This window comes from Oryctolagus cuniculus, chromosome 4 (genome assembly GCF_964237555.1).
Source record: "Oryctolagus cuniculus chromosome 4, mOryCun1.1, whole genome shotgun sequence".
NCBI lineage: Eukaryota > Metazoa > Chordata > Mammalia > Lagomorpha > Leporidae > Oryctolagus > Oryctolagus cuniculus.
Genome location: NC_091435.1, coordinates 741,595 through 754,031, shown reverse-complemented (window position 1 = coordinate 754,031; position 12,437 = coordinate 741,595). Strand labels below are relative to the sequence as shown.

At 59.2% G+C, this 12,437-nt stretch overlaps 1 protein-coding gene across 4 annotated transcripts in view; it reads left to right on the top strand.

Moving 5' to 3' along the window:
• The first annotated feature begins 305 nt into the window (after window positions 1-305).
• COL6A2 (collagen type VI alpha 2 chain) overlaps window positions 306-12,437 on the top strand; it is a 28,144-nt gene continuing 16,012 nt past the window's right edge. For 3 of the 4 annotated variants that reach the window (XM_051818413.2, XM_070073111.1, XM_051818415.2), the window contains exons 1-5: window positions 306-420; window positions 9,731-9,873; window positions 10,596-11,194; window positions 11,302-11,322; window positions 11,862-11,927. In XM_051818413.2, coding sequence (XP_051674373.1) covers window positions 9,744-9,873; window positions 10,596-11,194; window positions 11,302-11,322; window positions 11,862-11,927 — 816 coding nt within the window. In that variant the 5' untranslated portion in view covers window positions 306-420; window positions 9,731-9,743. Of the gene's footprint in view, window positions 421-7,030; window positions 7,084-9,730; window positions 9,874-10,595; window positions 11,195-11,301; window positions 11,323-11,861; window positions 11,928-12,437 lie in introns of all 4 variants that reach the window. The other variant, XM_051818414.2, reaches the window with a different exon arrangement.

The window sequence follows — 12,437 nt, the reverse complement described above, 5'->3', positions numbered from 1 at the left end:
ACTGTCCGGGCCGCCCTCAGCCTCCCCACAGGCGCCTTCATCGGCCCCGTGCCCACGGCCAGGGGCGCACAGCGGGGCGCGTCCCGCAGCCAGCGCGGACTCAGCCTCCCGCGCCGGCCTAAGCAAGGGCCGCTGGGCCCGGAGACCGGGAGACGCGCCCATCCGGCCTGGGTGCGGGGCGCGGTCCTCCCAGCGCGGCCCGGGAGGAGGGGCGGGGGTCCCGGCGGGGTCCGACTAGGCGCGCCCGAGCGTCCGCGGGCCCGCAGCGCCCCCCGGTGGCCGCGTGGCTCGGCGCTCCGAGGCGGGCGGGGCCGGGGTATAAAGCGCGCGGCCCCGCCCGCCGTGCCCTCCCGCCGCCGCGTCTCGCCGTCGGCACCGCAGCCTCCGCGGACCTGTGCAGCGACGGCGCCGCGCCGACCGGTGAGCGGCCCCCCGGAGGGCGCGCGGGGCCCGGGGTGCGGGCTCCGAGCCGGGGGACGCAGGCTCGGGGTTGCGGGCGCAGCGGGGTGAGCCGGACAGCCCCAGCTGTCCCCAGCGGAGGGGCGTTGACGCCCCTCCGCTGAGCCTTTGGGGGCAGCCTGGCTGGGGAGGGAGCGTCCCGTGGCGACCGCGGGGCACCTCCTGCCCACTGAGCGCCGCGGGGGCTCAGTCCCTGTCAGACCTTGGAGTTTGGCTTTCCCTCAGGCCTGGGGGGCATCTTGGGGAGGGGGCGGCTGAGCAGCCTAAGTCGCCCCCTGGGCGCTCCTCTGAGGGAGGGAGTCGCTCTTCTTCCTGCACCCTCAGGGGCAGAGTGAGGGGTGCTCAGAAGGTGAGTGGGAACTCGGGTTGGTGGTGCCCCCACCCGCTGCCCTGCTGGGCCAGGCCCCACACCCACCCTGGCTCTCCTTGAGCCTGTAGTGGAGGCCCTGGGGCAGGGGCCCCACAGGGCAGGGGATGGGCTCTGGGAGGACCCTCCCTGCGAAGCCAGCACTCACCTGGGGGGCCCGAGCCCCACAGCAGGTCTCCCTGGTTTCTGTGGACAAAGTAGTTCTAGCTGGGAGAGACCAGCTCAAGCTTATTTAACCAAATCGGCATTCGGCATTTGTGCCGTGCCTGGTCTCACAGAGGCTGGAGGCGGCACAGGCACTGGGGCCGGAGCAGGAAGGCAGGAGGCTGGGACTGGGAGTGGGCCAGGGCGCTGGGGGCACAGGAGGCACGCAAGGACCCAGCATGGGGTCTTGCTGGCCAGTGTCCAGGGCTGCTGCCCCCTCTGCCCATGCGGATCCCAGCAGGTTCCTGGTCAGAGGGAGTGCCTGCCCCAGGCAAGCATGGCCACAGGGGCGGGGCCACTGCAAACACAGGCAGTCTGTTGAGGGGGGTGGGCATGAGGTCTTTGTGTTGTAGGGAGCTGGGGGCGGTCCAAGGCTCCCAAAGCCCAGGATGGGGAGATATCCGCTGGGCTTCAGCTCGGGAGTGGCTCAGCCCACCCCCCTGGAGTCCAGAGCCAGGTCCCAGGGACAGAAGTGGGCAAGGGTCTGGCGCAGCAGTGAGCTTGGGAGGCCGGTATCGCCTGAGTGCCCGGGCTCGGGTCCCAGCTCCACTCCTGATTCCAGCTTCTGCCGCCTGCGCCTTCTTGCTGGTGCCAACAGGTGATGGCTCGACTTGGGTCCCTGTCACCCACGTGGGAGACTCGGATTGAGTTCCAGCCCGACCCTGGCTGCTGGAGGCGTTTGAGGAGTGAGCCCGTGGATGCAGGCTGGCCGTCTCTGTTTTTCAGATAAATGACAATTTAAAATTTTTTAGAGAACGGGTCATGTAGTTCTTGAGGTTGTTTCTGGAAGAACACAGACGGCAGACTCCTCACACACAGCCCCACGGTCAGAGTCCCTCCTGCGCCTCCTTGGCAGACTGGTGCTGCGGGGGGGCCCCTGGCATGGGTGGTGCTGCTTGGGCCCCTGCCTGGCCCGTGCCCCAGTGTAGAGCACACTACAGAGCAGCAGTCTCGGGAGAGCCAGAGCACCGGGGCACCCCGGCCAAACGGTGGGCCAGCCTGGGGGTACCTGCCGCAGATACAACCTGCTACAGACACACCTGCCGCAGACACACCTACTGCAGACACACCTGGTGCAGACACACCTGCTACAGATACAACCTGCTGCAGGTACACACCTGCCGCAGACACACCTACTGCAGACACACCTGGTGCAGACACACCTGGTGCAGATAGACGTGGTGCAGATACACCTACTACAGATACACACCTGCCACAGACACACGTGCTGCAGATACACACCTGGTACACACACACCTGCTACAGGTACACCTACTACAGACACACCTGCTGCAGGTACACACCTGCTACAGATACACCTGCCGCAGACACACCTGCTACAGACACACCTGCTACAGACACACCTGCTACAGACACACCTGCTGCAGACACACCTGCTACAGACACACCTGCTACAGATATACCTACTGCAGACACACCTACTGCAGACACACCTACTGCAGACACACCTGCCACAGACACACGTGCTGCAGATACACACCTGGTACACACACACCTGCTACAGGTACACCTACTACAGACACACCTACTGCAGACACACCTGCTGCAGGTACACACCTGCTACAGATACACCTGCCGCAGACACACCTGCTACAGATACACCTGCTACAGACACACCTGCTACAGACACACCTGCTGCAGACACACCTACTGCAGACACACCTGCCGCAGACACACCTGCTACAGATATACCTACTACAGACACACCTACTGCAGACACACCTGCTACAGATACACACCTGCTACAGACACACCTGCTACAGATACACACCTGCTACAGACACACCTGCTACAGATACACACCTGCTACAGACACACCTGCTGCAGACACACCTACTGCAGACACACCTGCCGCAGACACACCTGCTACAGATATACCTACTACAGACACACCTACTGCAGACACACCTGGTGCAGACACACCTACTGCCGACACACCTGGTGCAGATACACCTGGTGCAGACACACCTGGTGCAGATACACCTGCCGCAGACACACCTGGTGCAGACACACCTGCCGCAGACACACCTACTGCAGACACCCTACTGCAGATACACCTGCTGCAGATACTGCTGTGAGCAGGTGGGGTGGAGGACCAGCTCCCAGACGGGCAGACTCTGGGGCTGAGGGTCTGAAGAGTGTTGGTGCCTCCCAGCCCCTTGTCAGGTGCCCCAGGAGGAAGGGGAGGACCCGCACTGGCCCTTGCCAGCCCAAGTGTCCTGTGTGTCTGGTTTGCACGCTGCACGCTGTTTGATCGTGGGCCATCGTGGCTTCACTGTGACCTGCCGGCTGGTGATCTCCCGGTGTTCCCGTTGGCTGGTTGTTTTCCACTGATCTGTAAGGCCTTTCCCCCCGTTTTGTGTGGTGATAAACACCCATGGATTGTCCTGCCTTTTTAAGTATACAGCGGCGCTTCTTGTTACACAGTCACACCAGAGCTTGTTTCATTTTGAGAAACTGAAACTCACTCGACAGGAACCCCCGTTCCGCGACCTCCTCCCAGTCGGACAGCGGCCGCTCTGTGGCTAACTCTGGGCGCTGACTTAGGTCACTCAGCTTAATGTTCTCCAGGTCCACCCACCTGCAGCGAGTGTCAGAATCCCCATTCTTTACAGAGCTGGACGGCTTCCCACTGGACATGACGGCTGGGTTTTGTGCGGTGCCTGTGGGCTGCCGGGCACAAGGGTAGCTCCCTGTTTCTGCTGTTGCGAGTGATGTCGCCGTGAACGTGGCTCATTGTAGCCCCAGGGGCGGGATGACTGCCTCGGCTGGTAAAATTCTGCCTTTAATCTTAACTCTACAGGGAGTTTTCCTGAGGAATCTCCAGACGGTTTCCCCCGTGGCCGCACGGCCTTGCAGCCCCTCCCGCTGGGCACGCGTGTCCCTGCTGCTGCTCGGCCTGATCCACGTGGGTTTTCCGGGCCTTCCTGTGGTTTCCGTTTGCATTTCCTAGCGATCGCGTCTTTTCTGTCCCTTATTGGTCATTTGCACGTCTTCTTTGGAGAATCCTCAGTGGAACTCTTTGGCCCCATTTTTAAATCAAGTTTTTGTTGAGTTTTAGGAGTTTTCTATATAATCCCTTATCAAATACATGATTTTCAGATAATTTCTCCCATTTCCTGGACTGCCTTTTTGCTCCGTTGGCAGTGTCTTTGATGCACAAACCTTTAAAATTTTCGTAAAGTCCCATCCGTCTATTTTTTCTCGTGTTGCTTTTGCTTTTTGTGTCGTGTCCAATAAATCACTGACAGGTCCAGCGTGGTGAAGTCGTTGCTGTGTTTCTTCTCAGAATTGCGAAGTTTTAGGTCTGAGGTCAGGGACCCACTTTGGCTTTGTGTCTGCACGTGTGGGTAAGGCCGGCTTCATCCCCCATGCGTGGGCGGTGGTTCCCAGCACCGTACACACAGACGTCGTTTCCCGCGGCATGGTCTTGGCAGCCTTGTCAGAAGCCATCTTCCCGCACGAGTGAGGATCGATCCCTGAATCCCCTGTTCTGTTCCATTGGCCCGAGGCTGTCTTCATGCCAGAAGCCCGCTGCTGGTCGCTGCAGCCGTGCTGCGTTTTGAAATCAGGATGCGTGAGACCTCGGCTTTGGTCTTCCTCAAGGTTGTTTTGGCTCCTTAGTCTCTTTAGAGTCTGCATGAATTTTAAGATGGATTTTTTTATTTCTACAAAAAAATCACTGGGATTTTGATAGGGATTGTGTTAACTAGATAAACACAGTTGTTGGTGTTATTGGTGGTATTGTTGTCTTGCAATATTAAATGTTCTAATCCGTGAATGTGGGATGTCTTTCTTTTTATTCATGCCTTCTTTAATTTCACTCAAAAATGTTTTAGTCTTTTACATCCCAGGTCGATTACTAAGATTTTGTTGTTTCTGATACATTCTGAAAATGGAATTGTTTTCTTCTCTGACTGCTCCTTGTTAGTATACAGAAATGCAGCTGAGTTGTGTGTGCTGACTTGGTATCCTGCTACTTGGCTAAATTTGATTATTAGTTGTAATAGTTAGGGACTTCCACATGCAAGATCCCATCGGCAGCAGAGACGGTTTTCTGTCTGCTCTGCAGTTTGAATGCTGTCTGCTCTGTTCTTGCTGAGCCGCACTGGCCTTCCGGGGCTGTGTTGATACCGTCAGTGAAAGTAGGCACCCTCACCTGAGGAAAGTCCTCCCTCCACCGTGGGGTGTGGGGTCCACGCGGGCTCTTCCTGCAGTGTGGTTTGTGTTACACTGAGGTGGTTTTCTTCTGTCATATTTCTCTTGACTGTTTTTATCATGAGAGGGTGTTGAGTCTGTTAGATGCTCTTCTGCTTCAGTTGAGATGATCATGTGAGTTTTTTCTCATTCGTCTTGGTGATGTGATGCATTGCACTGATCAGTTTCCATAGGTTCAGAGCTGTTGCAGTGGAAGAGGAGGTGCATGGTGAGGGCAAGAGGCTCGGAGTCACCACACAGACCCCGGAAGTCGAGTGAAAGCAGGCCTGAGGCAAGCAGCCTGCAGACTCGTTTATTTCAATTAGTACAGCTGCTTATATAGCCAAGGCAGCCAATCCAGTCAAGGGGCGGTCTATGCCCTAACCAATCACAGCCTGTTGCCAGGCAGTTTCCAAAACCATCCAATCACAGCCTGTTGCCAGTCAGTCTCTGTTGCCAGGCAGTTTCTGAAACCATCTAATCACAGCCTGTTGTCAGGCAGGCTCTGTTGTCATGTGGTTTCTGAAGCCATCCAATCATGGCCTGTTGCCAGGCAGTTTCTGTTGTCAGCGGCCATCTTGGCATGACCTTCTCACCTTCTCATTCCACCACACAGAGCCGTCCTTGCATTCCAGGAATAAAGCTCACTGGGTTGTGGCACATAACCCTTTTATAGTGCGTTGGGTTCTGTTTGCCAGAATGTTCATGAGGGATGTTGGTCACAGTGTACCTCCCTCATCCTGACTTTGTCTTTGTTCATGATGCTGGCTTTGCAGAATGAGCCAGCGCCTCCTCAGCCTTGATTCTGTGGCACATTTGCCAGGGACTGGTGCTAACCCGTTAAACGTGTGGGGACTTCACTGGTAAAGCCGGCAGCCCAGGGATTTTCTTTGGAGATTTTTATCAGACTAACGCTGCTTACTAATCACAGGCTGCTCAAATTTTCTACTTCCTCGAGGCATAGTCTTGGTGGATTTTGTATTTTGTGTTTCTAGGAATGTGTGCACTTCATCCAGATGGTCCGGTCTGGTGGCACACAGTCGCTCACGGCACTGTCTTGTAGCAACATCCCACTGTCGTTTGTGATTTCAGTCATTTGCCTCTGTTTTCCTGCTTAGTCTGCTTTGCTGAAGGTCTGTCCATGCTTTGATCTTCAAAAGAACTGACTTGGTTTACCTGGTTTCCTCTGTTCTTCTTCTTTTCTGTTTCATCTCTAATCATTATCATTCTCCTCTTGGCCAGCCCTGGGTCAAGTTCATTCTTGTCGTCCCAGTTCCTTAAGCTGTACGGTTAGGTTGTTGGTTTCAGACCGTTGATGTTTCCTTGAGGTGAACGTTATGGCTGTGAATGTCCCCTCGTCCCTGCGTCCCCTCTTTCACTGCATCCCGTAGTTGTGATAATTTGTGGTTTTATTTCATCCATCGCTAGGTATGTCCCAATTCCCTTTTTGTGATTTTCTGTTCTGTACTGGTTGCTTGAAGTGTTTGTCCAGAGACAGGCAGGGGGTCTGATTACAGCTTCTGGCCATGCCAACCATGGGAGGCAGCAGATGGTGTCACCCACGTGGGAGACCCAGATGGCTTTCCCGGCCCCAGCCCTGGCCAGCCCAGCTGCTGCTGGCTGTGAGTAATTGAATCGGCCAATGAGAGCTCGCTCCCTCTCTAGCTGTCCCCATCTCTGACTCTGTGTCTCTGCCTCTCAAATAAGAGGAAAAAAAAAAAGAATGTGTTGTTTACTTGCCACACATTTCTGACTTTTCTGGTTTCTGTGGTTGATTTCTAGCTTCAGTTCCCCGTGGTCTGAGGAGACACTTGGTCAGGTGCCAGTTAAATCTGGTAAGTGGCACCTCCCCTTGCCGCAGGTCCCTCCCTCTCTGTGGCGGTGACTTCTGAGGGTCTTAGAGGGCTGGTGTCCTTCTACCCCGTGTTTCTCCTCTGGAATCCAGACGTCAGAGAACAGCACCCTCTGGGGGAAGTCGGGGCGAGCAGCAGGGCCAGAGAAGACCTGCGAGGACCCTCAGTGGACCCTGCAGGCTGGCTCTGGGCACAGGTGCCGCCTGTAGCCACCAGAGAGACCAGGGCAGACAGCAAACCCTGGGAGGGGCAGGGCCTCACCTCAGAGTTCCCACATTACTGAATTCAGAGTCCAGTTTTCAACAACGCAAAAAAACCACCAGCTGTAGAAGAAACGAGGAGATAACTGATAGAAACTAGCTCTGAGAAGGGCTTTAGGAAAACTGCCTTAAGGGTTTGGAGATCAGAAAAGGAGGGTGTGGGAAAGTCCAGGAGAGAACCACATGGCGAGGAGAACGAGGTGTGGAGGGCAGGGGGAGAGGAGGTGGGGGGAGAGAATGATGTGGGAGAGAGGAGGAGAGAACCACATGGTGGGGAGAATGAGGTGCGGAGGGCGGGGGAGGGGAGGTGGGGGGAGAGAATGATGTGGGGGAGGGGAGAACCACATGGGGGGGAGAACGAGGTGCGGAGGGCGGGGGAGGGGAGGTGGGGGGAGAGAATGATGTGGGGGAGGTGAGGAGAGAACCACATGGGGGGGAGAACGAGGTGCAGAGGGCGGGGGAGGGGAGGTGGGGGGAGAGAATGAAGTGGGGAAGGGGGTGGAGAACGAGGTGTGGAGGGCGGGGGGAGGGGAGGTGGGGGGAGAGAATGGTGTGGGGGAGGGGAGAACCACATGAAGGAAGTGGGGGAGAGAACAATGTGGGGGTGGGGGAAGAGGACGAGGTGGGGGAGGGGAGGAGAGAACCACATGGGGGAGGTGGGGGAGAGAACAGTGGTGTGGATGATGTGCAGTGGGGAGTGGAGAGACGCTGTGTGAAGAAACCAGACCGTTAGTGAAGACCCGGGAAGTGAACGAGAAACCACCATGAGGTTCTGGAGCTGAGAGTGGTGACGAGGAGAAGCCGCTGGAGGGGCTGGGGGCCCACGTGAGCGGCACAGGTCTTGCCCCCCATGCTGCAGCACCCGGGACCCCCCCCCCCAAGTGCACTCACAGACTCACTGGGTTGGTCTCTTTTGCCACACTTAGCACAGTGACTCACAGCAGTCTCCGTGATGTTGCTGGCATTGACGCTGTCTTCCTCGACTCTGCTTTTCTCTTTTCTGTATTTTACCGTAGGTGTATTTTACCGTAATTTCTCTTCTGTATTGTACCATAATTGGCAGGTTTCTTTGCTTATTTTATTTGCTCCGTTGTCCTGCAGAATTTTTAGGGGTTGCGCAAGTGTCCACATGCCATCCTGCACGTCCCTCTGTGGGGGACCAGCCAGCAGTGGGTCAGAGGGCGTGGAGACCCCCGGGAGGCAGGACTGCTGGGCGCTCCTGGAACGCGGCCAGTCTTTGTGGTTGCTGTTGTGTTTCCCGCGGTGCAGCTGTTTCTAGAAGTTTCCATTACATTCAAGTGTCACGTGGTCCACCAGCACACTTTATACGGGCCTCTGTTAGTTTTCACTGGTTTCTTTGAGAAGCAGATGGACAGACAGAGAGGCCGGGCTAGAAAGAGCTCTCATCTGCTTGTTCACTCCCCAAATGCTTGCAACAGTGAGGGCAGGGCCAGGATGAAGCCAGGAGCCGGGAACTCCCTCCAGGTGTCCGTGGGTGGCCGGGACCCAAGACCTGTGCTGTCCCCACCGCCCCCAGGGCCTCCGCTGGCAGAGCTGCAGTCAGGAGCCGGAGCTGGGAGGTAAACCCAGGCGCTCCCATGCAGGCGTGGGGTCGGAACTCCTGGCCAGAGGGCGCCGGCCTCCTCCAGTCAACCCGTCTGCCTGGTGGTTGGAGGCTCCTCTGTCCCCAGGGTGTGTTCCCACCTCCGGGGTAATCGCTCAGACCTGCTGTCGGACTCAGTGCTTCCCTTGTCTCTGGTCCAAGCCTCTTGTTCGCTGGCTCCCCTGTTTTTTCTGAGACGCTTCTGGAGCCTGGGATCTGAAACTGCCTTCTCTGACCTCAGGGGTCGGGGCAGAGTGAGGACCCCCAGGCCACGGGTGCCCCTGCCCCGCCCAGCGCACCAGCCACGTTTCTGCCACCTTCGCTCCTCTCCTCCCGCAGTGGGGAGAGGACGGCCTCCCTTTGCCCTCCTGGGGTAGGGATGACTCCAGCTAGCACTGATCACGGCACCCCACCCCACCCCAAGCCCACACGCAGGGCCTGTGCGAGGGGAAGGAACCAGACCAGAGGGACAGGGACTGGCCAAGGTCACGTGCAGTTCCCGGGAGCCCCTGCCTGAGGCTGGCACCGACCCGGTGGGGGGGTGGTACACTGCTCCCTGGCGTGTCCATCCCAAGGAGGAGGGATGGGAGGACCTCGGATGTCCAAAACTTGGCCCAGAGAGCTCACCTTGGGGCTGGGGGAGAGGTGTGTGGCCTCCCAGCCCGGTGCAGGCTCCAGGAGCAGGTGAGGCTGGGCAGTGCCCCGAGTCCTGCAGATGTCCTGGGCACCCTTGCAGTGTCTGAAGCGGCCCCTCCTCCTCTTGCAGGTCAGCGCCCAAGATGCTGGCCATGCGGCAGGGCCCCCTCCTGGCCCTCCTGCTCTGGGGCCTCCTGGGGACCCTCCGTGCCCAGCAGCAGGAGGTCATCTCGCCCGACGTCTCCACCTCTGACAGAAACAGCAACTGCCCAGGTACCAGAGGTGGGGACAGTGGGGCCCTGGACACAAGTGACTGTGACCCCCCCACAGCCCCCCATGGGACACAGGTGACTGTGACCCCCCCACAGCCCCCTGAAGGACACAGGCGACTGTGACTCCCAGACAGCCCCCCACGGGACACACACAACTGTGACCCCCACACACAGCCCCCCACGGAACACAAACAACTGTGACCCCCACACACAGTCCCCCACAGGACACAGGTGACTGTGACCCCCCCACAAAAGCCCCCTGAAGGACACAGGCGACTGTGACCCCCACAGACCCCAAGGGACACAGGCGACTGTGACCCCCAGACAGCCCCCCACGGGACACACACAACTGTGACCCCCACACCCAGTCCCCCACAGGACACAGGTGACTGTGACCCCACACACACAGCCCCCTGCAGAACACAGTGACCCCTACCACACAGCCCCCTGCAGGACATAGGTGACTGTGACCCTCCCACTGCCCCCCACAGGACATAGGCAACTGTGACCCCCACACACAGCCCCCCACAGGACACACACAACTGTGACCCCACACACAGCCCCCCACAGGACACACACAACTGTGACCCCCACACACAGCCCCCCACGGGACATGAGCGACCGCGGCCCCTCCCACACGGCCTGGGATAGATCCTGGACACAGGGGACCGTGGCCCTCCCACGTAGCCGGGCAGGCCCGTGACAGGCCCCCTGTCCCCACAGAGAAGGCCGACTGCCCCATCAATGTGTACTTCGTGCTGGACACCTCGGAGAGCGTGACCATGCAGTCCCCCACGGACAGCCTGCTCTACCACATGCAGCAGTTCGTGCCGCAGTTCATCAGCCAGCTGCAGAACGAGTTCTACCTGGACCAGGTGGCGCTGAGCTGGCGCTACGGCGGCCTGCACTTCTCGGACCAGGTGGAGGTGTTCAGCCCGCCGGGCAGCGACCGGGCCTCCTTCACCAAGAGCCTGCAGGGCATCCGCTCCTTCCGCAGGGGCACCTTCACCGACTGCGCGCTGGCCAACATGACGCGGGAGGTGCGGCAGCACGTGGGCCGCGGCGTGGTCAACTTCGCCGTGGTCATCACCGACGGCCACGTCACCGGCAGCCCGTGCGGGGGCATCAAGCTGCAGGCTGAGCGTGCCCGCGAGGAGGGCATCCGGCTGTTCGCCGTGGCCCCCAACCGGAACCTGAACGAGCAAGGCCTGCGTGACATCGCCAGCACGCCGCACGAGCTGTACCGCAACAACTACGCCACCATGCGGCCCGAGTCCACCGAGATCGACCAGGACACCATCAACCGCATCATCAAGGTCATGGTGAGCGCCACCCCGCCCAGACGCCACGCGTGCCTGGCCGGCGGTGGGGCTCGTGGTGACCGGTCTCTCTCTCTCTCTCTCTCTCTCTCTCTCTCTCTTTTCCGCAGAAACATGAGGCCTATGGAGAGGTGAGTGGCCTCCCGTCCTGCCAGCCCGGCCACCCGCCCCCTGCCCAAGGCTGCTGACCCCAGAGCCGACGACAGGAGGACGGAGCGGCCCCTCTGACACTTGAGCTTGGACAGAGGATTCCCGGCCAAAGCCAGGCCGCTTAGCTGCCCAGGCCCACACGCGCAGGGGCAGGGCCTGGAGAAGGCGTGGGTGACGCAGCCTCCTGCAGCCTGGGGCCCTGTGACGTCCCCGGCCTGTGTGTCCCGGCCCAGCTCGGAGCTCTGTCCTCCCTCCGCACAGCTGCTCACAGCTCCCCTCCCTTAATCCTCACGGTCCATCGTTGCCTAACCCAGCTCGGTTTCCAAACCCTGTCTGGAAGGTTGACTGAAAACCAAGCTGTCCCCCCGGGCGTGGGTGTGGGGCCTCGGGCCCCACTTGTCTGCCCCTCCAGCCCAGCTCTGTGGGACACACCCGGCACCTCCAGGGCCCTGGCCTTCCCCCAGGCGTCCGGGCCGTGTGTGTCCTGCCACCCGGCCTTGTCCGCGTTCTCTCGTTTCAGTGCTACAAGGTGAGCTGCCTGGAGATCCCGGGGCCGCCCGGCCCCAAGGGCTACCGCGGACAGAAGGTGAGACGCCCGACCCCCAGGTGAGGCCAGCGAGCTGAAGGTCTTCTCCACTGCCTTCCAAAGTGGCACTTTGAGAAAAGTTGGAGCTTTTTGAAAAACAGCCCGTTGCCCCGTGAACACAGCGGCCAGGCAGTATGGCCGCTGTCCCCGCTGCATGAACACAGTGGCTGGCAGTGTGGCCGCTGTCCCTGCTGCATGAACACAATGGCCGGCAGTGTGGCCGCTGTCCCCGCTCCATGAACACAGTGGCTGGCAGTATCGCCGCTGTCCCATGGAGCGCCCCTCCCAGCCTGGCCTGGGGGTGGGTTTCCTCACAACAGAGGCGTAGAGAACAAAATGGCTGCCACAGCGGCTCCTGTCAGTCACAGTTTGTAAAGAACGGCAGAGCAGGACGTGAGGCCGGAACGTCACTCATGTCATGGGGAAGTGATGGACAGTAGCCTTTGTCCTCTCTCTGAGCGCGGTGGGCACTGCGGGGCCACCAGGTGTCTGGAGCACTGTCCCAGGAGG